Consider the following 27,744-nt stretch of genomic DNA (forward strand, 5'->3'; position numbering starts at 1 on the left):
AATGGAAATCTATTATTTTTATTTCAACAGACATTTAAGGAGATGTAAGAGAAGGATAGAGATCTTCTGTCCACTGGTTTCCTCCCCAGATTGCTGCAAAGGCCAGGGCTGGGCCAGGAACTCCATCTGGGTCTCCCATATGATTGACAGGGACCCAACTACTTGGGGCATTCTCACATGGTTTCTGAAGTGAATTAGCAGGGAGCTATACGGGCAGCATGTGAGCCAGGACTCAAATCAGCACTTTAGTATGGGATGCTGGCATCACAAACTGTGGATTATTAGCCCACTGCACCGCCATGCACCAGTCTCGGGAATAGAAATCTTACAGCCAACTTGGGGAGAAGTAAAAAGTCAAAGATGCATGTCTAAGTGAACTGAAGACTAGTGATGCCATCCAAAAGGGGAAAGCAGAGGAAAGTGGGAAAGAAAATAGTGAGCTCAGTTTGAGTCATGCTAGGGGGCTAAAGAATATTCAGACACTATCCTGAAACCAAAAGAGTACATTACTGGAGCACCCTGGGAATGTGGGCTGGCCAGTATTAGGGGGAAGCTATGTAGAAGTTATTTTTAAGGGTTTGCATTTAGGTAATATTGCCAAGGAAAAGATTGTGAAAAGAAAAAAAGGTTAGCAGCAGTTCTGTGATCATAGTTACATGCCCTGTTTAGTTACACATAATGCAATCCTTTCCTTAATTGTAGCATTTTTTCTCTTACTTTTTACCTTTTCCAACTTCATTTATTATGAAAGATATTTTTAGTTTTCATGTTTTCTTTATGCACATGTTTTTCTTAGCCTTTGAAGTCTAAGATTCTAAAGAGATTGTTAAACAAAAAATAGATAATGTGGGGCAGGTGATTGGCACAGTGGTTAAAATACTAATTGCAATGCCTGCATCCCATATTGGAGTGCCTAGTTTGAATATCTTGGCTTCTCTGCTTCCAGTCCAACTTCCTGCTAATATGTACCCTGGAAGGCAGCAGGTACTAGGATCCTTGACACGCTTGTGGGAGACCCAGATTGAGATCTGAGATCAGGCTTCAGCCTGGCCCAGCCCTAGCTATTGTGGACATTTGGGGAATAAATCAGTAGATGAAGTCTGTCTCTCTGCCTTTCAAATAAATAAATAAAATTTAAATGTATATATAAAGGAATAGATGGTATATTTCTTTTGCTTTGCTGTGTTCAGTTTTTTTTTATGCTCCCCCTCCCCCCCGCAATATTTGTCTCCTTGATTACTGTCTTTGGCATGTCGCATGAACTGTAACTTAAATGTCAAGAAAAATGACAAAAGTAAGAGGTTTAAGTAGGAAGAAATCATTCAAAAAGGTGGACTGTTTCTGTGATGCTTGCACATGTTCACAGGTGTTCTGTTAATCAGAGTGGACATGCTGCTTTCAGTATATAAGCAAATTTTGAAGTTCTTGACTTATAAAATGTTGTCTTTTAGAGAAAGAGTTAAAGCAAGCAAACTTGCTAACGCCCTAGATTTAAAAGTTTGAGGGGTATGAGTAAGTTTTTATTAATCATTTTTAAATGGAAGTTTTGTTTTTGACTGATGAAAAGGTAATTAACATTCTTTAATTTCGTTAGGCTCTAAAGAAAGCTGATAAGCAAGTTTTAGAGCCTCTGATGAACCTTGAGGTCACTGTAACTAGAGAGTACCTCAGCCCTGTCCTGGCAGATCTGGCGCAAAGAAGAGGAAACATCCAAGAAATTCAGACTCGCCAGGATAACAGAGTTGTCATTGGATTTGTTCCCTTAGCAGAAATTATGGTAAGTACTCCATGACTGAAAAGTACATATTCTCTGTAATACAGAGTCTATATAAGACAAGTAAACATAGAAAATCAAAACACCTGAAAGAAGCATCAGGATTTTGAGTTAGAGAATACATGTTAAATTTCAACCATGAGGAAGAATTAGAACTTTGGATTTGAGTTATTGGAAAAATCCAGGAACTACAGCACTTCAAGGACCACAAAGATTGAGGCACGCCGTACCAAAGTATGGCTTCAGTCTAAATGACAGTTTTCCCTTGCAGGCATTTATCTTATGCTGCCATTGTCAGACAAGTATTGTTCTCTCCCGCTTTGCCTCTTCTGTTTTAGGACAGGCACCTGAGTGCTTGCCAAGTAGGAAGGGCAGAGTTATCTTACAAAATGCCAACACCATAGAATCTCTGCATCACAGCCTACGCTATGTTTTCTACCCTCAATATTTTTTTAAAAGATTTTATTTATTTGAGAGAGTTACAGTGAGAGGGAGAGGCAGAGAAAGGTCTTCCGTATGCTGGTTCACTCCCCATATGGCCTCAACTGCCAGAGCTATGCCGATCCGAAGCCAGGAGCCTTGAGCCTCCTTTCGGTCTCCCACATGGGTTCAGGGGTCCAAGGACTTGGACCATCTTCTTCTGCCTTCCCAGGCCATAGCAGAGAGCTGGATGGGAATAGGAGCAGCCAGGACTAGAACCAGCGTCCATATGGAATGCCAGCACCACTGGCGGAGGATTAACCTGTGCTACAACGCTGGCCCCAAAAGCTTTTTTTTTTTTTTAATATTTATTCATTTGAAAGATTTACAAAAAGAGAGAGAGAGAGACCTTCTATTGCTAGTTCACTCCCCAAATGGCCACAACAGCCAGTGCTACACCAGTCTGAAACCAGGAGCTACATTTGGGTTTCTCACATGGATGCAGGAGCCCAAGTACTTGGGCCATCCTCCACTGCCTTCGCAGGAGCATTAGCAGGGAGCTGGATTGGAAATGGAGCAGCTGGGACTCAAACCATGGCTCTGATATGGGATGCTGGTGTTGCAGGCAGTGGCTTAACCCTCAATATTTTTCTAACCAGTATTTCCTGAAAAATTGGTAAAATGATTTGTAATAACATCACTTTTCCCTGATAACAGCCAAAACAGAAACAATAGGAACAGAAAATTGAAGGCTTAAATTTAATAACCAATTTAAATCATTTTGATTAGGGTTACTCAACTGTGCTTCGAACACTAACATCAGGCTCAGCTACTTTTGCCTTAGAATTATCTACTTATCAAGCCATGAATCCTCAAGATCAGCGTACACTGCTCAACCAGAGAAGTGGTTCAACCAAAGTGTTTTAGCCCATTGGAAATTAAGAGAAAATCAGGAGCATCTCCCTGCTGTCCTCATTTTCAGAAGGAACAATTTTTTTTGGACAAATCAATTACTGTTTCAGCAGATGTAACAGGAAAACTGGTAATGGCACTGGAGCTGTTCATGATAATTTATACAATGACATATGCACTTCGATATTTATAGTAAATGTTCCTCAATGGTGATGTTCATCTATGAAGTTAGAATTGTTAATAGTAGAGACTCAACCCTTTGTGATATATTGAGTAGTAGTAGATAGGTCTTATTTTTGTTTTTTAAGCTTCTCTCATAAGAAAGATACCAGTCTTTTATGTGAACCTGTGTCTTATTTTATATTATAATCAATAAAATGATATACTTTATTCAAAAAACAATGTAGCAAATTTTGATTCACATGATTTCCAAATCAGTTGATTGTGGTACAGATTGCTCAGGCCTTTTCCGCCCATGGTTATATTTTGTTCTCATTCTCACAATATCCAGTAAAAAGAGGTTCTGCAGCTATTCCACGTCTGTTGACAGATAGCATAAAGAGATGTTTTAGACTGATATAACACCTATATATTTTTAAAGAACTTATAGTTTAAACTAGAATCATTTAAGTCACAGTATTAATATGAAAAAATGGAAAAAACCATTCACTGTTGTTAAAGTGATTCAGGATGGAGTTGTTAAGTTACACCAAAATTTTACATATCTATAAAACATTTCTAAGTGCAAATATATATCTTCTTACAGGTATTATTGTCTTACCTACAAGAAATAATTCCCACTTTTCCCTAATTAAATCACAACTTATTTGGTAGCAAAGACAAAACAAAACCAAACAAAAAGTTAGCTAATACTGAATAAGAAAGCATCATAATCTTGAAAAATGTTTGCCATACCTGACCATTCTGCAGCGGTGCCTTGTTAGTCTGTCATAGGCCCCACTCATACTTCTGACAGTTTTTTGACTCCAGAGTCTTTCACCAACAGCACTTGCCCGAGGCCTAAAATACAAACCACATATCCACCTAAGCAGCTGAAATTCATGTTTTCTTTTCTTTAAGACTTATTTATTTATTTGAAAGGCAGAGTTAGAGAGAGAAGTCTTCTAGCAGAGAAGTCTGCTGGTTCACTCCCCAGATGACTGCAATGGCAATGGTTAGGGCTGGGCCAGGCCAAAGCTAGGAGCCCAGAACTCTATATGGATCTCCCGCAAGGGTACCAGGGGCCCAGACACTTGGGGCCATCTTCCTCTGCCTTCCCAGGTACATTAGTGAGGAGCTGGATCGGAAGCAGGGCAGCTGGGATTCAAATGGGTGCTGATATAGGATGCCAGCATCACAGGAGGTGTCTTAACGTGCTGCACCACAACACCAGCCCCTAAATTCATATTTTCTCAAGTAAATATACAAAACTTTTATTGCTTGGGGAAACTCCTAGAGCTTCCTACTTAGATGGAGAAGGAAAGCTAAGGCATCATAATTCTTAACCCAAATGTTAACAATTAAATTTCATACCATAATCTTGGAGTAAGGTTGGTTGCATCCACATACTCTCCCCATAGGCAAGCTTCTCCACCAATTAGCAGGTTTTTCTGTTGCTGAGAAGCTACATTAGAATCATTGAATTAGTAAAGTTAAGCAGTTCAAGGCTTATATACAGAGGCGGTTTCTTCTGTCTTTATTTATGACACCACTTTCTTCCTACAGTCAGTAGGACCTTGAGAGATATTTGTATTTGTGACATAAAAATACTGGTAAATTTTATTCCCACTTCTGATCTATGGTTTACAGTGCTTGTAACCATGCATGGACTAATGTGAGCCAACATTAAACAAAGATACTGTTTTATGCAAATTTATTTGAACACTAGGAAACCACTTTTCCCCCGGTTGCCCAGGAGATGCCCAGAAATACAAGCTGGAATTCTAGTTTTTGTTTTCTTTTTAATGGAGTGTGACCACCATGCATTCCTTCAGTTTCTACCTCTTGGAAGAGAAATAAAAGGTATTGATTACCTAATGCTTTTTTTAACAGTAAGTATGGCTTTTTGATGCTCATAAAATGTTTTCTAAAAGTTAAATCAATTCCTAATAGACATATAATTCTGAAAAACTTTTTACAGCAAATCCTTTCTCTGAGTAAATTTTATACTACAGTCTGATATACAGAACCAGACAGAGTAGAACTGTTCATGAAAGGATCTAAGAGAATGAAGCTCCACCACCCAGACACCCCTCCCAGTGACTCCATACCCCCAAGGATGCCTACTCCTCAGAACCCCAACAGCACACACATACTGAAGTCAACCCCAGCTTTGCTCAGGTGTTTTGCACTGGAGAGGCAGTTCAGAAGAGGTTACACGAGCAGTCAGATGTCTCATATGTAGAGAGTGAGTGATTAGACTCATCAATGAAAATGGAGATAAAAATTTAAGGGGAGCTACTTATAAAGTTATTTAGGCAAGTATATGATTTCTTTCACAGAGTTTAAAATGAGATGACATTGAGGGGTTTTTTTTGTTGTTTTAAATCAAGGATAAAACATAAAAGTAAGTAAAGTAGGTAATATCAGGTTAATTACCAGGAAAGTTAAGAGGTTCCACTTGATAGTATGTTCTCCAGTCTTGTCCATAACTAATCACATCTAAGTACCAAGGAGCAGAAAGGATTACAGGGAAGCCAGCATCTGTGATTTGACTTACTTCTTTATTGTACATATCTTCTTTCCACACTTGAACTACTGTGCCTGGTTGAAGCTATTAAAGACACAAATACAGTACATATTTTTAGCTCCATCAAATACTGTAAGATGAATGTCCAGGCATTATGGTTAGGAACAAACATCTGTTTTCTACTTTCCCCTTTTCTCAGATTTAGTGCCATACACTATTCATAGTACGGACTTAAAATTAGAAGTTTCATCAATCTTCAGGTTGCATATTTAATTTTTGCCTTTATATGATACCATTTAGATGCAAAGAACTAAGATAGAAATTTGCATGTAGTCCCATTTCTAGCACACTGAGGTTTTATTTATTTTGAAACTATGAGAATGTAAGTATATATCGACAGTTTTACTTACTACAAAGCTACCTTAATAGCAGTAAAGTTCATTTGTTCATGTCTGTTTATTCTACCCTTCTGAATAAAAAGGGAGCTTAATTAAAACTACTTCAGTTTGTGATTAATAATGGATGGTGAGGGATGAGGGGAGAAAGAGAGAAAATGATCAAGTTTCATATTAGGAGAATCATGTGGATTTCACAATTCTCACCTTAGCTCCAATATCAAAAACCTCTTGCCAAACAATAGAGCTCTTATTTGTGCTTGCAATAATATCCAAAAGCCTAGCATTGAAAAAAATAACAGTTATTTCATATCACGACTAAACAATATATTTAAAATATGTACATTTTCTACCAGGTGCCTTTTAGTGTAACAACCTCATAGCAAAACCAGCTAAAAGTTGGGTAGAGAAATAAATAGTTCCTCTCTACTTAGCACATTGCAAGGAACCTACCATAGTGTAGGTTAATAGTAATTTGCTAAATTAATGAACAATGCCCCTAAATAAGAAGAAGGGGCCTAAGAGTAAATTGGTAGACAACTCAAGAAACTATCAACAGTGTTCTCTCTGGTAATTTTATGGGTATTTTAGAATAAAGGAAAATATTAATCTAGCCTGCCATATTACCTAAATAACATTCTAACACTTGCTGAAATCAGTCCACAAATCAGTAGAGCTATTTAGACAACCTGGGTGCTCTGAAGAATAAAGAAAGTTAGAATGTATCACCAAAAAAGCTGAATACGAAAAGGCTGGAACCTAGGCTTGTCACATGTATGGTGTAGAACATAGGTTGGCAGACTATACCCTGTAGCCTATTTTTATATAAAAATAACTGAGAATGGTGTATACATTTATTAAGCATTATACAAAATAAAAGGGCAGCATATACAACTGTGGTGGCCCATTAAGCCTCCAAAAAAATTTTAAAAGATTTATTTGAAAAGCAGAATTAGGGAAAGATAAATCTTCCATCCACCGGTTCGCTCCCCAAATGGCTGCAACAGCCATGGCTGGGACAGGCCAAATTTAGGAGCCAGGAGCTTCTTCGGGGTCTCCCACTTGGGTGCAAGTGCCCAAGCACTTGGGCCTTTGTCTGCTGCTTTCCCAGGTGCATTAGCAGGGAGCTGGATCAGAAGTGAGGCAGCCAGGATTCCAACCAGCACCTATGTGAGACGCTGGTGTTGTCAGGCGCTGGCTTAACCTGTATGCCTCAACACTGGCATCAAGCCTAAAATATTTTAAAAGTTTGGTGATTCCTAATATAGAGCAGTGCTGTCCAATGAACCTTTCTGCAATGAGAATTTTCTATATCTGCCCTTTTAAATATAGCAGCTGTTAGTTTCATCTGGCTATGGAATACATGAATCATTACTGATGTACTTAGGGAACTGAATTTGTAATGTTTAGTTTTAATAAATACAGACAGCCACATATGAGTATGTAGTGGTGTTGCACAGCACAGACAGAGCAAAAAGAAATGCTTCTGGAACTGAGAAAAGGGAATGGATTCAGGGGCTGGATGGTGAAGACTTGGCCAGGGTAGCCAGGGTTGTAAGGTGACTTCCTAGAACAGGGGACTGCATTCCTTTGCTTCAGCAGTTACTGAAAAACACTTGAGTTACCCTGTTAGTGATTCTTTTAAAGAAAGAAGTAGATACTGCATCCTTTTAAAGAGATTTTTCACAGCATGTATACTTTGGCAAGGAGTAGAGAGTACATGAAAAAATAAAGCATGGTACTGAATAATAGCTTAAATTTTAAAAATCATTGATAAAATATACAGGTAGGTTTTCAAAAAACTTACTTGTGGGTATAAAAACATTCTAGCTGTTTAAAATCTCTGCCAAACCCTTTTTCCTTCATGAACTTTTCGATGTCTGGGTTTGATGCCCTTAAACAAAAATGGTGATTAAAATTTCATTAAAAGCTGTACATGCTGAATCTATTATTTAAACCAACACATATCCCTGACATCATTCCTGCATACTTGAAACTTGTGGGAGGAAATAAAAGAAGCCTAAAATCTTAATTACGATTTATCTTTCTACTGTGCATAATTTTTCCAGTAGCTGATTTCTCATAAAAATGGCTTTCCTTACTACTATACCTGTCTCTCCTCCATTTATGGCTATTTGCAGAGGATTTTTATTTGAAAATTCTCTCCCATTTAAGAACTGCCTTCATTCACTAAAAGGGAAAACAATAATTTTCATTCGTCCATTTTCTTCTGCATCTTGATTCTCCTTCTTAGGAAATGTACATCCTAAAAGAATCTTCTGTCTCAGGAATTGTGTTGCCCAGGGTAAGCCCCTTCAGAGATGTTATCCCAAATCCCTTTCCATGTTGAGCCCTCTACATCTAATGCAAAGGCAGCAGTTCAGTGAGGGGTTTAATGAATCACCATACCAACACCAATATTCCACTTCATCTCCTCCCAGATGAACGTATTTATCTGGAAACACCTTACTGATTTCTTTGAAAAATTTAGTAAGGAAGCTGTAAGTTGTATTCAGAACAGGGTTTATAGGCCCAAAACTATTTTGCTGGGTCGGGTCCTTGTGACATGGAGTCAGGAGGTCTTTCTGACCTAGAAGAAAACACAGTGATTCTTTACAGAGAAGTGTATTAATTGCAACTTTACACACAACTGTACTACAGGTGCTCAACTTATAATGGGGTTACATCCCAATAAATCCTATCAGAAGCTGAAAATAGCTTAGATCAAAATGCATTTAATGCAATGTACCTAACCTACCGAATGCAGAGGAAACTCAAGAAACTCATGGAAATTAACTCATGGAATTAAAAGGTAAGTTTGGAGAGTATGTTTAATACAATGATTAGGATGATATTTGAAACACCCACATCCCATTTCAGAGTACCTGGGTTCGAATCTCAGCTCTGCCTCTGATCCAACTCCCTGCTAATGCTAACCTGGGAGGCAGCAGATGATGACTTAAGTACTTGGGTCCCTGCCACCCATTTGGGAGACCCAGATGGAGTTTCAGGCTCCTGGCTTTAGCCTGGCCCAGCTCCTGCTATTGCATGCATTTGGGGAATGAACCAGAGGATAGAAGATCTATTAGTCTGTTTCTGTCCTTCTCTCTTTCAGATAAATTAACATTAATTAGTACAAGATAAGTTTATTTGGGTATAGAAATATTTAAAATCTGCAAATGCAAGGTCTTCAAAAAGTCTATGGAAAATGGATATCATGAAAAACTTGGCATGGATTTTAAAATTTGCACTAAAACATTTTAATTCCATTTTTCCTAGTTTGGTTTTTTTTTTTTTTTTCTTTTTTGCAGTACCCTTTTGTCATAGCTTAGTCACACAGTATCCTGTATCCCCTTTGTGATTGTTGACTAGGAGCTGCTGCTGTTACTGCCACTACCAGAATTTCAATAGTATCATACCACCTATCACTAGCTTGGGAAAATATCAAAATTCAAAATATAGTTTCTATATAATGTGTATTGCCTTCATCCAATCATAAAATTGAAATGTTGTAAGTTGAGCCAGCCTAAGTCGAGATTCATCTGTATTTTGTTGAAACTGAAAGAATTTTTAGGAAGATTGATTGACTGATTGATTTGAAAGACAGAGGGAGAGAGAGAGTGAGCAAGATCTTCCATGTACTTGTTTACTCCCCAAGTGGCCACATTAGCATGGCTGGGCCAGGCCAAACCCAGTAGCCAAGACCTCTACCCCAATCTCCCACATGGGTGGCAGAGACCCAAGTACTTGGGCTACCTTCTGCTTTTTCCTCAGGCACACGAACAGGCAGCTGGATCAGAAGCAGACAGCAAAGACTCAAACAGGCACTCTAATATGGAATGCTGGAGTCTCAAGTTGTGACTTACCCTGCTGCACCTCCATGCTGGTTCCAAAACTAAGGTTTCTTTTTAAGATTTATTTGTTTACTTGAAAGAGTTTTGGAGAGAGGGAGAATAAAGAGAAAGAGGTCTTCCATCTCTTGGTTCACCCCCCAAATGCCCAAAATAGCCAGGTCTGGGCCAAGGAGAAACCAAAAGGCTGGAACTCAATCTGGGTCTCCTACCTGGGGAGCTCAGTCCCAAGTACTTGAGCCATCACCTTCTCTCTCTCATTGTTTGAACTGGCAGGAAGCTGCTTCCAAAGTGGAGGAGCCTGGACTTGAAACAGGCACTCTGATACAGCATACAGGCATGGCAAGCAGAGACCTCACCACTATGCCAAGTGCTTGTCCCTAGAGCTGGGGCACTCCAATATTGGGTGCAGGCATCTTAATCAGTATCTTAACCACTTAGGTCAAACACCAGCCCTATTAGTAAAATTTTTTAAGGTTTCAGGAGATGGAAATGCTAACTAACCTCATCGGTTCATTACACATTGAATATATATATCAAATTATCACACTATACCCCACAAATATGTACAATTAGATTTTTAAATGTGAAATCATTTATGAAATTTTCCTACTGAGTTGTAACAATATAAAATAAAGGTATATGTTATTTAAAAGTCCCATTTTAGGCCAGTGTCACGGCTCACTAGGCTAATCCTCTGCCTGCGGCGCCAGCACCCTGGGTTCTAGTCCCGGTTGGGGCGCCGGATTCTGTCCTGATTGCTCCTCTTCCAGTTCAGCTCTTTGCTGTGGCCCAGGAGTGCAGTGGAGGATGGCCCAAGTGCTTGGGCCCTGCACCCGCATGGGAGACCAGGAGAAGCACCTGGCTCCTGGCTTCGGATGCCAGCCATAGCAGCCATTTGGGGGGTGAACCAATGGAAGGAAGACCACTCTCTCTGTCTCTCTCACTGTCTAACTCTGCTTGTCAAAAAATTTTAAAAAAAAAATAAAAGTCTCATTTTAGGGATGTGGAACCTGAAGAAGAGATATTTCATAACTTATCCAAAGTCACTCAATTTATGAATGGCAGAAGCAGGATTCAACCCCAAGTAGTCTGGCTCCGGAGCCAACATTCCAATCACCACCCTGTCATGTCTGTTACTCTTTGCCAGATCCTAGAAGAACTAAATACTTGTCAGACATGTCTTACCCTTTTTGCATTGCCTTTCCCCATGCCGTTCCCTCTACCAGAAACATGAATATATTCTTTGAAGTCTCAGAAGCTTTTTAAGTGTTTCCTCATTCATACGTTTTTTCTTTTTCGTGTTTAACAATTTATTTGAAAGAGAGTCACAGAGAGAGGGGGTGATCTTCCAACCATGGATTCACTCCCCAGATGGCTGCAATGGCCAGGTCTGAACCAGGGCTAAGACAGGAGCTTCATCCACATTTCCCACATGGGTGGCAGGGGCCGGCCCAAACACTTGGACCACCTTCCGCTGCTTTTCCCAGGCCATTAGCAGGGAGCTAGATCAGAAATAGAGCATCCGGGACACGAACTGGTGCCCATATGGGATGCCAGCATCACAGGCAGTGGCTTGACCCACTATACCACAACGCCAGCCTCTCTTGAAACTATTTCTTGAATTCACTTACTGTGTTCTACTTTTTATAATCATTTTTTTATATATTCCTTTCTCCTTATTGTTGTTGTTGTTGTTGTTTTGGACAGGCAGAGTTAGACAGTGAGAGAGAAAGGTCTTCCTACCGTTGGTTCACCCCCAAAATGAATGTCATGGTCGGTACACTGCGCCAATCTGAAGCCAGGAGCCAGGTGCTTCTCCTGGTCTCCCATGTGGGTGTAAGGCCCAAGGACTTGGGCCATCCCCCACTGCCCTCCCTGGCCACAGCAGAGAGCTGGACTGGAAGAGGAGCAACCGGGACAGAATCCGGCGCCCCGACCGGGGCTAGAACCCGCGGTGCTGACACCACAGGCAGAGGATTAGCCTAGTGAGCCGCAGCGCCAGCCTCTCTCTGGTTTTTATACTTAGGTGATACCTAGAAACAGTGACTTGCTTACAGACATAATGTTAATCATATGTGTCAATAGTGCTAGAATTAGATAAACCACAAGAACAAAATGAGCAAAAACCAAGTCATAATATGAGAGATGTAAGACCTCAAACTCCTTACCTTTGCCCCAAGACTGTGTATGTCCAGGAGTATCAAATTCTGGTATGACTCGAATCCCTCGCATTCGGGCATATTCAATCACCATACGTACGTCATTCGGTGTATAGACATGAGAAAAAGAATAGCTTCCCTATAACAGCCACATTTATTCAGGTTAAAATGAACAAAGTGGTTGGTTCTTAACAAGCCTGTTTATATTTGATAGTTATGGTTTTCACCATCAGAGTGTATGTGATATTGAATGACACATTTAAAAATAACATATCACCATAGCTTCAGGAATAGGAAATATACAGAAAAGAGAGAAATTTTCTACTAAACCACACATACCCAAAGGATGATAACCACTGAGGGACTTCTGTCAAATCATGTGTTTACTATATGTCATCAATAAATTCTCTGTATACTTTGGGTTAATCCCAGATTTACTGATAGAAATCTCTGTCTGCACTAGTGTCTCCTGCTTCAAGAACATCTGCTATAATGTTTCAGTTTCATGTGACCATACAACAAAGCAGAAATGAAATGCTGGCCCCCAAAGTGAAACAGCTGAATCAACAGCTCATCAATTTTAGAATCAAAATCCATACATTATTACAAAGCATAGCTGTAGTCTTTCAAAGTCACTGTAAGTGTTGCCAGCTTTAATAATTCTCTTATAAACAGTTCAAGACAGAGAGAAAGGTCTTCCTTTTTCCGTTGGTTCACCCCTCAAGTGGCCACTACAGACGGCGTGTTGTGGCCAGTGCACTGCACCAATCTGAAGCCAGGAGCCAGGTGCTTCCTCCTGGTCTCCCATGTGGGTGCAGGGACCAAGGACCTGGGCCATCCTCCACTACACTCCCAGGCCACAGCAAAGAGCTGGACTAAAAAAGGAGCAACTGGGACAGAATCTGGTGCCCCAACCTGGACTAGGGTGCCGGCACCACAGGCAGAGGATTAGCCTAGTGAGCCGCGGCGCCGGCCTAACTTGATGGTTTTTAAAGATTGCCTCATTCCCTTCACTGGAAAAATTAAAAGTTCAATATTAATTGTAATTAAAGATAAGTCTATTAAAGATATTGTTTAGCAGGCTTCTCAAAGTATCAACTATACCTGCTCAACTTCTAAAAAGTAATCTTGTCCCACAGCCCTCCAGATCAAATCTGTATCTAATCAAGACCCCATCTTTCAGTTTACAGTAAATACAGGGGACATGTTAATTGACACTATGGAGACACAGAACCCAGACCATGGAAAACTGACTCATTTTCTTCAACAACAACAAATTACAAGGCAAAAGGGAGACTGAGGTAGGAAGTGGGAATCTAACAATAAAAAGACAGTAGACATATTAACAGACCACAAGGTGTGGGGCTTATTTGCATCTCAATTATAATAAAATGTTTAATAAAGCAAAAACTGAATACTAACTGGTTATCTAAATTGCTGTTAATTTTTTAGTTCCAGTAATGTATTGTGGTTATTTAAAAAAAATTATCAATGAAATAAAATGTTTGGGGTTGACTGACAACATGGGGGGCAGAGGATATCTGCAGGACAGCCTGAGATTGGCCATGTGCGAACTACTAGAGCTGAGTGATGAGAACATGGAAATTCATGAAACATTTCCATCTGCGCTTGAAAATTTCCATAATGAAAGTAAAACAAAAGCATGTGCTCTTAACATTTCAGCCTGAACTATAATAGTGGGGAAAGTTTGGAATTGTAACCAGAGTACAGAATGTAGAGTCTTGATTGGGACCCTTCCTAACTGCAACTATAGACAAAGCACAGAGCTTCTCTGGATGCCACTTACTCCGTGTAATAGAATTAAACGAGGTCCCTCTATGGATCGCCCCCAGCCCGGCTGCTCTACAAGGCAGTCTTCTTGGGCACCTCCCACCAAGACCATCAGTCTTGTAGCCAAGAGCCCGCCTCTCTAAAATTCCCTGCTTAGTGTAACTTTTTAAAAGAGGACAAATACATATTTCCAAATTCTGTTTAAAGCAAATAATATAACTGGTCCCCTTGATAAATATATCTTAGCTGTAAGTTATTTGGGAGTTATTTAGGTCTTCTAAATTGTTTTTTAAATTTTACTTGTAGTGTCCATAGAGTTTATTTACATGTATGCTGGCATAACATTTATAATAACAATTATAGTAGCATTTATAACACAACAAAGACATAACAGTTTTGTGGATCTAAAAAGCTAAGTCATAGACTAAAAAAAACATATAAAACTATGACTATCTTGGATTCAATTTCAATTCTATTCAGAAAACATTTTCACTACAAAATTCTAGTGAAGCTATTCCAAAGATTTTTGGAGACAGACAACAATAACATGAATTACTCACTTTATCGCTTAACTGAGGGAAAGTGACGCTCTGATAAGGGAAAGACTGATCGTCAACTATGTGCCAGTGGAGAACATTAAACTTATTAAAAGCCATGGCATCCTGCAAGTGAAATGTGGCAGAAATTACATACTGCACAGAAAACACACAATTCATACTACTGATGTACATTTGGGATTACTGCCATTAAGTCTGATTCTTTTCAAAATGTCTTTTTAAGTAATGAAAAGAAATGTAGAAGAAATAAATTCATTATGCATGCTTTACATTGGCATATAACTATTCAAAAAGCCTGTAGACTTCATATTTATCCTAGACAACTTTGCTCTGTGGGAGGAAAACAAGCTTATAAATTCCCAGTGTTCAGAGACCTGCCAAAAATGGAAAATAACCCCTGCTACATGCAACTGTATTTGGGAATGGAGCAGAGAAAAAAAATGACACAATCTTTTTTTTTTTTTTTGACAGGCAGAGCGGACAGTGAGAGAGAGAGAGACAGAGAGAAAGGTCTTCCTTTGCCGTTGGTTCACCCTCCAATGGCCGCCGCGGCTGGCGCACCGCGCTGATCCGATGGCAGGAGCCAGGTACTTATCCTGGTCTCCCATGAGGTGCAGGGCCCAAGCACTTGGGCCATCCTCCACTGCACTCCCAGGCTACAGCAGAGAGCTGGCCTGGAAGAGGGGCAACCGGGACTAGAACCCGGTGTGCCGGTGCCGCTAGGCTGAGGATTAGCCTGTTGAGCCACAGCGCCGGCCGACACAATCATTTCAATATCAAGGCTTATAAGTTTCATCTATTGGTTCTGAAATTTGAGTGCTGACTTTTATAAATAAAATAAATTCACTACAAACTCAATACAATTCCCAACAATGTTTTTTTTAAACAGTTTTATTTGCTTATTTGAAAGGCAAGTAACAGAGATGGAGAGACAGAGAAAGAGATCTTCAACCCACTGGTTCACTCCCCAAATGCTTACAACAGCAGAGGGTAGGCCAGGGTGAAGCCAGGAGCCATCCATGTACTTGAGGCATCAGGTGTTGCCTCCCAGGAGCATTAGCAGGGAGCTGGATTGGAAGCAGGGTAGCTGGGACTCAAATCAGCACTCCGATCTGGGACACAGGCACCCCAAGCAATGAATTAATCCCCTGTGGCAAATGCCTGCCCCATCCCATCAAATTTTGCAGGGAAAGTTTTGGGCAAATGGACACAACAATTTATGTAGACTATGGAGGAATAAACAATACTTAGTATTTATATAAAATATAAGTAGAGTTTTGAAAATGATTTTAAAAAACCTATATGGGGGAGATTTGCTCTGCCAGATAATCAAGACTTGAAGCCTCTCATGGTGCTGAGAAGCAGCTTCCAGACAAAAGGCTGTGCAAACAAATGAGCATATTGAGGATAACAGGACATTAGTTAGAGAAGGACATTACACATATGGATGGTTTTTAATATGGACCAAGTATTGACAAAGTGAGAGCCACTGGGAAATATTTTGGCTTTTAGAGCCATACAGTTTCGGTTGCAACTACCCTACTCTTTAACAGAAAAGGACAATTTGTAAACAAAAGTATGTGGCTGTACTACAGTAAAACTATTTGCAGAAAAGGTACAGAACAGGATTTGGCCCTTGGGCTGTAGTTTGCCAGCCTTTGATATAAAACACCTATAGGAGTAGGAAAAGATGGGTGTGTTCATATAAATGTATGTGTGCACAGAAGAGAGATCTTCAAAAAGGTCACAGAAAATGTATATTCTGAAAAAACTGGATTTCAGTTTTAGAGATACCAAATTATTTTATTTTTATTTCCATGAGTTGTCTAAAGTCTTCTCCTATTTTCTACTCTGTGTGCTGACATGGCCTGGAAGCAGTTGTCACTTGTACAGTCAATTCCAACTAACACCCTCACTTGTATCTTCCTTCTCTGACTGTGAAAACTATCTTATTATCCTCAGTATACTTATTTATCTTATTTATTTATTATATTTATTTATACTTATTTACCTGCACAATCCGCTTTTCTGTGAGCTATTTCCCAATTGCATCAGCCAAATCCTCATGAAGAGGACAGTGAAGCTTTAGCCTTGATTACCTGGCAGTGAACATACCTATAGCTCAAACTTAAAAATAAAAATAAAATAAAAACAAACAAAAAATTATTTATTTGGAAGGCAGAGTGACAGAAGAAAAAAATTAGAGACAGATCTTCCATCTACTGACTGACTTGCCAAATGGCTGCACCAGCCTGGGCAAGGCCATGCTGAAGCCAGAAGCTGGGGTGTCTACCTTGTTCTCCCATGTGGGTGGCAGTAACTCAAGTACTTGGGCCATCATCTGCATTTGCAGGATGCTGGATTAGAAACACAGAATAGCTGAGTCTCAAACCAGGCACTCAGATATGGGGTGTATGGGTGTCCAGAGTGGCAGCTTAACCCACCATAGCACAACACACACCCCTCCTATAGCCCAAAGTGAATTAGAAACATTCATCATTGAAAGAGTTCCTTGAAGAAAAGCCTTAATGCAACCTGGAACAGCCAAAGGTAATTGTGGAACATCACATGCCAAAAAAGCAAGAAAGTACCCAAGGGTTGAAATGCTGAAGAAATAAATTCATTATATTGACTGATTTTCAAAAAAGATAGCAAATATGTGCCACATTGTTGGCCAAGCATACATGGTCATGACCTGTCTAGAAGGCAGTCAACATTATTTACAAAAGTTAAGCTGTTCCAAAAGACAAAAACTGCATTTTTAAGCCCAGAAATTCACTTCTAAGAATTTACCTTCAAAAAATAAGCTTGCAAGTATGTAAATACATACATTTAAGAATGCTTTCTCTGCAGAACTATTTATAATAGTCGCCCATCCATATGAGATGGGTTAAATATATCATGGTACAAAAAGCGAAACATTCAACTGTTTAAAAGGCAGCAGAAGTAAAGTCTTTTTTTTTTCTTTAATTTTTTGACATGTCGAGTTATAGACAGACAGAGAGAAAGGTCTTCCTTCCATTGATTGGTTCACCTCCCCCCCCCCACAAATGGCTGCCACGGCCAGCGCTGTGCTGATCCGAAGCCAGGAGCCAGGTGCTTCTTCCTGGTCTCCCATGCAGGTGCAGGAGCCCAAGCACCTGGGCCATCCTCCACTGCCCTCCCGGGCCACAGCAGAGAGCTGGACTGGAGGAGGGGCAACCGGGACAGAATCTGGCGCCCATATGAGATGCTGGTGCCGCAGGCAGAGGATTAACCAAGTGAGACACGGCGCCGGCCCCAGAAGTGCAGTCTTATGTGAGTTTCTAAAAAAGTCATATTGTATGTATTAATATATTCATTTTTAGGGACATTTAAGTTAACCTTTGGTAAATGGAATTATGAGATGACTGCTTATTTTCTGCATATCTATATTGCTTAAATGTTTCACACTAAATTTTTTTCATAAAAGTCACAAAAAAATTCTTAAGAGAAACAAAATGAAGAGTATTAATGTAGATGTAAAAACAGTTTTGTAGTGGCAGGGGATCTTCATAAATGACTCAGTGAAGGGGCAGAAAGGCATGTAAGGAAACCTTCCCAAACTCCTGCCACATCAGTGAACAGGGAGGTGATGGAGGGGATGAACTGGTAAAAACCCCTTAAGATAAAACAGTTAATGTCACCCTCCTAACGCCTACTACCCTGTGGTTACATAGTCCCTTAGAACATTTCCCTGGAATAAAGCAACTCCCAGACTCCTTTCTGTGCCACTTAAAAAAGAGTTAAAATGGAATGGGCATTTAGCCTAGTAGTTAGGTTGCCCACATCCCACATCTGAGTGCCTGTGTTTGATTTCCAGCTGTGGCTCTTGACTCTAGCTTCCTGCTAAGGCAAAGAGTGGTAGCTCATGTAACTGGGTTCCTGCCACCCACGTGAGAATCCTGGATTGTGTTCCCAGCTCCTGGGTCTAGCCCTGGCACAGCCCCAGCTGTTGCAGGCATCTGGGGTGAGAACCAGTGGATGTCAGTGTTCGTGTTTGTGCGTGTGCACCTCTCAAGTAAATCAACAGAATTCAAGTAAAGGTTATAAAATTATAGGACACTAACCAGAAGCCAGGTAGCCACTGTTTGCTAACCGAAAGTCAAGATACATGATTTAACCTTGAGAGAAGAATAAAGGGCCACTGGTTAGTGTTAAAACTGTCTTTCTCTTAACAGCCTAAATACCTTGGAATGTGAGAGAGAGTGAAGCCCAATTCCCTCTGCCCCACCATCCAACCTACACAGCAATGTCAGTAATAACTCACAGGGGGCACACCTTCAAAATAGACACTGGATTCAAATACAATAATTACTTACCAGAGTTCTTAAAATAGTCTTCACTGGCAGGTAATGCCTGGATGTATCAATCAAAATTCCTCTATGAGGAAACCTTGGGTAGTCAGTGATGGTGGACTCATTGATGGTGAACTGTAAGACAAAATTTGATTTTGTTGTACAATTTCTCTTTATTTTAGCTCAGTTAAGATTACATCTATCCAAATGAGTAACAGATCAAAGATGAGAACAACAACAGTAAGTGAAATTTACATTTACCAGCTAAGATAAATGTTTGGGCAAAAGAAGCCTTTAGAAAGCCTTAGCCAAATAGGTGTCATTTTCCTAGAAGTAATGTGTCTATTCAACAGTTTTTATGACATAAAAGCCATACTTACAGTCCCATAAGAATCTTGATAAACTAACTGGCTAAAGGTCTCTAAACCTAAGAAAAGTAAAATGTATTGCATTAATTTACAAAACAGCAAACTGAGACAATAACAGTGGTATTTATCCAAACACAGACTCATAACCAGATAAGGCAAATGAAACATGTCAGTCCCACACTCTAACATATTTTCTAAAATCAAAGCTGGATCTTTTAAAAAATCTCTGTCTCTCTATTCATCTAATAACTGTGCTATAATTCATTGTATCCATTCCATGGGTTTTATTTGAATGTTAAACACACACAAAAAAAGAATAGTGGTTAAATAAAATGCCAGTTTCCTAATAAATCTATAACATTATGAGTTTTTAATAATTAAATATTAAAGTCAAAGAAGTTATTTAGGGGCTGGCATTGTGGCATAGTGGGTAAATCCACTGCCTGCGATGACAGCATCCCATATAGGCACAAGTTTGAGTCACGGCTACTCCACGTCTGATACAGCTCGCTGCTATTCTGCCTGAGAAAGCAGTGGAAGATGGCCAAAGTGCTTGGGCCCTTGCACGCACATGGGAGAACTGGAGGAAGCTCCTGGTTCCTGGCTTTGACCTGGCCCTGACCTGGCTCAAACCTGGCTGGTGCAGCCATTTGGGAACTGAACTAGCAGATGGAAGATTCTCTCTCTCTTTCTCTCCTTCTCTCTCTCTATAATTCTGCCTTTCAAATAAATAAATCTTTAAAAAAGGTTATTTAAATTTAGCAAAGGGAAAAAGCTCAAAAACCTATGAAACTATAAATAATGGCCCAATTTACAACTTAGAGTGTTTTTATTGTAGCTGCAAAGACTATCACCTGAACATTTTTTATTCAAGTGGCTCATTCCCTTAATATACTAAATTATAGGTTCATTACTCTGACTGGCCTTGACTTTATCAGGATTCATCATCTAGCTGACGGGGTATATATCCCGGGAAATAAGAACCATACAAAGTCATTTTGCTATGCTTTCCTCTCTTCCCACTCTCCTCAAACAGAGGTTCATGCTAGGAAGAATAACTTGAGGATTTTCTGTTCAGTGGCAATACACTCAATTATCAGTTTACAATACATCACTTTGAAAGTCTGATGTTAAAGAGAAAATAAGGATATCTTGGGTTAGAATCTGGTTACTGCATTTTCTTGAAAGTTCTTCATTTTGGCATGGTCAGGACAAATATCAGTAAGGTTATATTCTCCCTAGCAGACCCTGACAACATAGGCAATCAGGCTAATAAAAGCTTAGAACCGCTTAACATTATATATAAATAGCTCAGAAATGGTGAGTGCATTACATTTATAGTAAAATCTGTAAATATTTTCATATTCTGTTTTGAAATGGGATTATAGTTATACCATTCTGTGGCTATAAAGCATAGCCTAACATGCTTTTAAGTACATTTCACAGGAACCCCTTTGGAGCTCCTCCTTTAAGGTAGCAAAATTGTGCTGTGCTTCAACAACAAAGCACCAACTACAGCCAAAGCAACAACGAAACTGCATGCAACTTGCCTCGTAATGCTCCCCAAACTTTGTTGGCCTTCAGCAAAGCCAGTGGTTCTTTCACAATTAAGGAATCTGTGTGGAAGGGGAGAAAACACACTTTTGTTAATTCCTTATTGACACACAATATATTTCCTAAAAATATTGAGTATTTCTAGATCAGTCCTCTCCAGCAGCCTCTCCACTTCAGTGTCCTGTAGATTTCCTTAACTGCCCCAGGCCCAAAATAGCCCTTTCCTCCTCCTTCTCCATGACACGCCAAGCTGGGTCTCATCTCAGGGAGTCTCAGCACCCTGTCTTCTCATTTGAGCTGCTCAAGACAGGAACCTGGGAATCATCTCCAAAATTCTTCATTTTCCCGGTTATTCTCTCTAATTGTCTCTAAACATAGTGAATCCTAGTTAAATCAAGATTTCAAGTAAAAGCAAACTTTCCTGAGTGCCCACAATTCCTTTATAACCTTCAGGTGTCACTCAAATCTTCTACTCTCCTTAAGGCCAGGGAGTTATCGCCACTATTTTCCCTTCAGGTTTATTTGTTTTTCCTCCGACTTGCCCTGCATCCACCCTCCCTCAGTATCACCTGAAATGTGCTCTAAGTCTTACTTCCTAACTCCTGGTAGCTTAGTTCAGCTTTGTCCCACTCAATTAAATGTGCACATCCATCGGGAATGTAGCTCTAGTTGACTGCTTCTACACAAGAGGGGGCTGATTGCCCAGGCTTTGACATTGCCCTCTGCCTAGGCTTGGCCCAACAATCATGTTAGTTTTTTAGAGACCTGGGCCACATCAACCACAGAGAAAGGAAAACGCAAAAGAGCACAGAGATGGAAAGCTATGTAGACTTTGCTTCGGTGAAGACACTAAAGGACTCGAGGTTAATGATTTAGTACTGTGTGATCTCAACTAGATCCTCCACTGCCACCAGCCAGGCTGTCATAGGATGGTTGCCTGCAGGTAGGGATAAAAAGCCCTATCAATCATGTGACTGTCTCATGTGACAATCTTCTGACAAGACAGCCTTTTCCATTAGAAGATTAGTGATGAGTTAGCAAAATACTACACTAGGCACTAATTTAAACTTAAAACTAGTTTATCCTTCAATCATAAAATTTCACAATTATCTTCTCTCGAGGGGCTTCCCTTTTGACATAAAGAGGGTTGCAGAATGGATTGGAAGATAAGCTATGACCCTTCAGGCTCAAAACAATGCATTTCCTAGAATTAACAATATGTATTTCTTAGGCTGATAGCAAAGATTTCTTGGCAACTTAATGGCCATTTCTATCTCTAGTCAGATTGCAAAAGCTAATTTATTTAGTGTCTGAGTATCTCTGAAATCCCATGGTAAATTATCTCATTTCTCTTCTATGACCAGCTACAGAACTGAAGCTATTCTTCCAAGGGAAGTATTATAAAATCTCACCTAATACCAGGAGGATGAAAACATGTCTAAGGACAAAGAATTTTCTCTTTTCTATAAATATGCAGCATTTTTCTATCCTTATACTCAATTCTCCAGTCTGCTTTTCCTTGCATTGGTCATCTATTACACACGTCCTCAAATATCCCCTCTTTCACTCTGTGATGCAATTCCATATTATTCCCAGCTAGCACACACCCCATAGAAGAGACCTGCCCTTTCAAAATATTCCTTTCAAAATAATTTGGGAAAAGCCAGTCAAAACTTTATATAACTAAATGTTGATTATATTATCAAATGAAACAGCTCTTTTCATCCCCATCCTCCAGTGCTGCACTTTATCTTTGTTTAAAGTTAGATCATAGAGACCATGTATACAAGCACAGATGTGTCTTTAAAGATAAAAGGTGTTAAGAAATTGCCTAGGTGTTCAAAACTAAGATTGGCTGACCAAGTTCATCCACACAGTGGCAAAACATTATTCAGCTATTAAAAATGATGTCAGGGCAGGTGGTGTGATGCGGCAGGTTAAGTGACCACTTGGGACACCTACATCCATGTAGGAGTGATGGTTAAAGTCCAGCTGCTCTAATTCCAATCCAGCTTCTTGCTAATGTATCCTGGGAGGCAGCACATGATGGCTTAAATTCATGCGCTCCTGCCAAGAAGACCCGATTTCAGGCTTCTGGCTTTGGCTTGTCTCTGCCCTGGCTGTTGCAGGCATTTGGGGAATGAAGCAGCAGATAGAGTCTCTCTTTATCTCTCTCTCCCTCTCTCTCTCTCTCTCTCTTAGGTATATGGAAATAAACATTTTTTAAATGATGTAAAAGAAGAAAAGTGAAATTTTCAAATGTTTACAATGCATTATACAAAAAGCAGAATACAAAGAAGCAAAAATGCAAAAAGCAGAATACACATATACAAAATTACCCACATTTCAACTCTGTTATGTCTAAAAAATATGTATATACCTGAAATAGCAGTGATTAATTCTATCTCAGTACTGGGGTTATGAGTGATTTATTTCTTCCTCTTCTTCACTTATTGTACTTACAAATTTTCTAAAATGTCTATGTACATTGTTACTATATAATCAGACTTTACAGGTTATTCTTTAAATAGAATTTAGAAACTCATACTGGCCAAGAACTTACAATGGTTCCTGGCATGGAGCCCAATTCTGGCTCTGAAGTCTGTTCATGAACAGCTCTGAACACAGTGTACCCATTGTCACACAGACACTTACAAGACTCATCAGAATCCAGGCTGGGGAAGGCATCACACTCCGACTCAAGGACAACAGAAACCAGAAGTTGCTGTAATTGTGTTCCATCCTGAAATTTAGCAGGGTGATGGTGCCACTTGTGGAAACCAAAAATATATTCATAATATCTGCATGAGAAATAAGTTCAAACAAATTTAAAAGCATGTTAGTCAAATCTTAAATATTTATATGCCGATGGACATTGTCATGACTCCTCAAAACCATGGCACCCACTATTAGTCCAACTAGAACTTCTCACCACAAGCTGTATGTTCACAATCACTTGGAGAGCTTTTTGAAAATCTTCACATCTAGACCTACAGAACCAAAATCTCTGAGAATGGGATCCAGACATGGACATTTTAAAAGCTGCCCCCACACTCCCAAGTTATACGCAGCCCCTGTTAAGAACCAGGAATTAAACTCATCATAGTAATCCATCACTCTTAGGTGTCAAAGCCAATTCTAGATAGCAAATGTGTGTATGTGTGTGTGTGTTGGAAAGTTCCTTTCTTAACCAAATGGCAAGAAAATGTTGCTTCTCTTTATGTGATGCTAAGCTCAGTTGCAGCTACACTCAAGGCAGAGATGAAAATAATATGGATCCCCAATGACACTGTGGAGCTTCTTAGGCAACTACCTTTAAATTATTGCCTGGTTTTGGACTTCTTAATGTGTAGGTTAGTAAGTTTCCTTATTGCTTAACCCAAACTGGGCCAGAGTTCCCGTTTCCTTCCAACCAAAGTGTCCTAGCTGATACATAAACCTCACAAGTAAGGTCACTGACTCATAGAATTCTCATGAGAATGTTTAAAATTCACCATCTTTGGGGTCTCAAATATCAGAGGGAAAATAATATTAAATAAAATTGAAAGAGCAACTGCTTATATAATTTTATAGACTCTGATAAGCCTAGAGGTCATATATGCCACTTATGTAAAGGAACATCTTGTGCTTTTCCAGGAAAATAAGGAGAAGTAGGAAATTTCCATGGGTTAGGAAGTATATGGAAGTTAACCAGTGAGAGAATGGAATGGATGAAAATCTTGAGAGCCTTTCTCACAGGAAAACTTGGGCAGATTTAAAGGAAGTTAAAACTACTGAAGTGGATACTTAAAAATGATTATGATGAAAATGTTATGTGTATTTTACTAAAAATAATAAAATAAAATAAATGTAAAATGATAGCAAATGAAGCACTAGTTTGTCCCAAATAAGGAAAACCATGGCCCTGGATAGCAAAATTCTAACAGCAAATTCAAAGGGTTCTGAAGTAATAATGCCCAAAGTACTGGGATAATTTAGCCTTCCAGGAAATGAAGGAGTCAAGTTATTCATTCATTAAAAAAAAAAAAAAAGGCTGGCAAGTGAGGGACCTGTTCTAGAAGCTGAAGAGGCAGCCACGCACCTAACAGCCCCACACTCTGCCTGCAAAAAACCACACTGCTTCCAAGCACAGTTTGTGATAGCGTGGGCGCTGCACTGGCAGAAGTCAGGTGACTCTCAACCATGTGGAACCTGTGTGTTCCCCACCTAGAGCTTTCTGAACAACCCCAGAGCTCCAAATCCTCCCAACCCACTGCGCTTTCATTCCGAGAGCCACGCTGCCCTTGTGAGTTCCTCGAATGCTCACTGGCATGCTTTCAAGTCTTAGCGACAAGCGCTGACAGGTTTTATACCCTGTTGCCCAACAACAACAATGCCAGGTGTAATTACTAAGTGCTTCCCACCCAGGCCTTGTTTTCAAACCATCTCACAGCTGACTCAAGTCCTGGTTACCTACATATTATTAACTTATGTCACCCATGCTGTCCTGCCATATTCACATCACTCAAGCATCTCACCAGGCTCTTGTTTCCTTTTGCATGAAGCAAAGAGAAAATCCAATTTTACAAGCTGAGTGAAAAGGCAAACATAGTAAAGGTGGTTTTTATTTTTTCCCCTAAAGATTTGCAACCGTCGTCATGAACTTGAGACCTTCAAGTAAATTTCCACTCAATTCTATCACAAGGAAGTCGAGTTCTTTCGTTTTACATCCTCACCCCAGCTCTAACCACACAGCACTCCTACCTGTTAGCAGGTGGCAGAGGATGCCCTATCTCTGCCATCAGTGAAGGGTCTTCTGCCCAAGCCTAAGCTCCAGGCATTCTGGGATCAGAACTCATTAGGCTAGTGTTGTATTTTCCCAGGGGCTGTTTGGTGTCCTGTAGGCACCAGTAAGCGGTAACTCTAACCATCAGACAGCATCTGGGGGTAGAGGGAAATGGCACATCTGGCACCAAATGAAAATCTTCAGGGACTACACACCTTCGGGGCTGTCCTGCTTACACAGGCCTCACACCTATGGCACAGCTTGTGGCAAGCCCAAACTCCCACAAAGCAACCTGACTTGTCCACAGTGAGGTTAGCTGAGCAGACTCTGAGCCGGCTGCCTCCCATTCTCTCTATGGCCAAAGGGGTTGGAGAGATGAGAGAGCTTTGGAAGCCTGCGTTGCTAAATAAGTGACTCAAAGGTTTTAGGGGCTGCAAAAGAGGAAGCAGAAAGAGCAAGCCCATGACCAATGTTGAAAATCACGAAGACAAACAGATCCTGCCCAAGCACTGGCCACCGATTTGGGAAGAGAATGGGAGTTTGAAGGCAGGGTACCCACATCGGGGCTCTTGCCATCCCTCCTGGGACCAGGAGACATGCGGAGCAGGAAGGGACGGGTGTGAGACCAGCTTATAAACGAGTCAACTTTGGGGAACCCCTGGTCCCTCCGATGCGTCCCTTAAAATCCCTTTCAAACAGGAAGCTGTCACGTCCCTCCCAGGCACCAGCGTCTCTATCGCATGTTTTCTGAGCTTTTGTAATCAATCTGCTCCTTCCACTGCAGATCTTACACCGAAAACAGGGTGCTGAGCACCCCAGGCGTACCCCTAAGAGGCAGAAGGGAGGCGAAGAGCTTGGCTCTCACTCCGCGTAGGTTTGAAACGGTCCCGCCATCTCTAAACCCGTGACCTGAGTAGGGTCGCTAACCTGCTCGGAGACCGTGCGAGGGTCCGCCCAGCCCCTCCCCCCCCCGGGTCGCCCGCCACACGCAGCCTGGATCCCCGTCCCCTCCCGGGTGTCGCAGCTGGAGCGCTCACCGCCGAAAGGCCTCCTGCAGCAGGGAGCAGGAGGGGCCCGCTGTGGAGTTGGGGCCGTGGCGAATGTAGAAGTTCCCGGGGTCGAGGTGTAGCGCGCTCTGGGACACCTGCACTGACACTGGCAAGGGCCACAGCGGCGGACCGCCCCAAGCCGAGGCCGTGGGGGCCTGCGTACCCAACGCCAGCAGCAGCAGCGGGCACAGCATCCACAGCGGGCGTTCCATGGCCGCTTGCCTGCTGTCTGCTGGGTCTGCCCGGCCTCGGCCCCCGGCCCCAAGTGACTGCCAGCAGTGCCCGTAGGAGGAAGTGCTGGGGCCAGAAAGCCACAGTCAGCTGACCGCGCGCCCCGCCCCGGACTCCGCCTCCGACCTCGGGAGGAACCGCCCCAGGGACCGCGTCCCCGCCACTCCCCGGGACGGCCTCCTGGCGTGCTCTGGGTGGAAGCGGAGGCGAAACAGCAACCTCGAATACAGGGCGGTCAGAGCCAGCCCGCTTCTGCGTGCACCCGCCGCAGCTGGCTCTCCTGCGGGCCCTGGTCAAGTCCTTGGGCCCCCTTGGTTCTCCCGCGGCGCACGCCAGACCGCCGAGAGTGTCGTTTAGTTCATTTGCTAGTTAAATGTAGACTTTTCCGCTTTCATGAACACGCCCTTCCTGTCTGCCCGAGGCAGAGATCTGAACACATGGTAAATAACGATGACGGTCTCTGTCCTTAATGTGCTGTGCATTGAGATTTAATGCTATAACGAGTACTCAAACAATATATTTCACTTTGTGTTTCTATGGGGGTGCAAACTGTTGAAATCTTTACTTAATGCATACTAAACTGATCCTCTGTAAAAAAAAAAAAAAAAAAAGAAAAGAAAAGAAAAGAAACTATCAACTCCCAACTTGACTCTCACTGGGATTAAACATGACAATAGGTCTGATCTGATTTCATCATCATTTAAAAAAAATCATCTATTATTTTTCACTTTATGTTTCTGTGTAGGAGCAAACTGTTGAAATCCTTACTTAAGGTATACTAAGCTGATCTTCTGTATATTAAGATAATCGAAAATGAATCTTGATGTGAATGGAAGGGGAGAGGGAGTGGGAAAGGGGAGGGTTGTGGGTGGGAGGGACGGTATGGGGGGGAAGCCATAGTAATCCATTA

The 27,744-nt window shown here is 41.0% G+C and overlaps 2 protein-coding genes across 11 annotated transcripts in view; one reads left to right on the forward strand and one right to left on the reverse strand.

The window, feature by feature from the left end:
* GFM2 (GTP dependent ribosome recycling factor mitochondrial 2) overlaps window positions 1-3,505 on the forward strand; it is a 64,543-nt gene extending 61,038 nt beyond the window's left edge. For all 10 annotated transcript variants that reach the window (XR_016220613.1, XR_016220610.1, XM_070056889.2 and 7 more), the window contains 2 exons: window positions 1,595-1,777; window positions 2,984-3,505. Coding sequence is in view for 8 of the 10 variants with exons in the window: in XM_070056889.2 (XP_069912990.2) it covers window positions 1,595-1,777; window positions 2,984-3,121 (321 nt within the window). In the remaining 2 variants the exon portion in view is untranslated. The remainder of the gene's footprint in view (window positions 1-1,594; window positions 1,778-2,983) is intronic.
* On the reverse strand, window positions 3,441-26,899 carry HEXB (hexosaminidase subunit beta). The gene is made up of 14 exons (XM_002721124.6): window positions 26,592-26,899; window positions 23,445-23,590; window positions 20,786-20,851; window positions 19,248-19,294; window positions 18,892-19,002; window positions 14,555-14,656; window positions 12,213-12,342; window positions 8,600-8,780; window positions 7,998-8,084; window positions 6,398-6,470; window positions 5,705-5,879; window positions 4,640-4,730; window positions 4,022-4,126; window positions 3,441-3,646 (listed from the first exon to the last, which is right to left on the reverse strand). Exons 1-14 carry the CDS (start codon window positions 26,813-26,815, stop codon window positions 3,586-3,588), a joined length of 1,599 nt encoding a protein of 532 aa, XP_002721170.2. The 5' UTR covers window positions 26,816-26,899; the 3' UTR covers window positions 3,441-3,585.
* Between the last annotated feature and the right edge of the window lie 845 nt (window positions 26,900-27,744).

This window comes from Oryctolagus cuniculus, chromosome 14 (genome assembly GCF_051225735.1).
Source record: "Oryctolagus cuniculus isolate XC-2025 breed Fujian yellow rabbit chromosome 14, ASM5122573v1, whole genome shotgun sequence".
NCBI classification, from domain to species: domain Eukaryota; kingdom Metazoa; phylum Chordata; class Mammalia; order Lagomorpha; family Leporidae; genus Oryctolagus; species Oryctolagus cuniculus.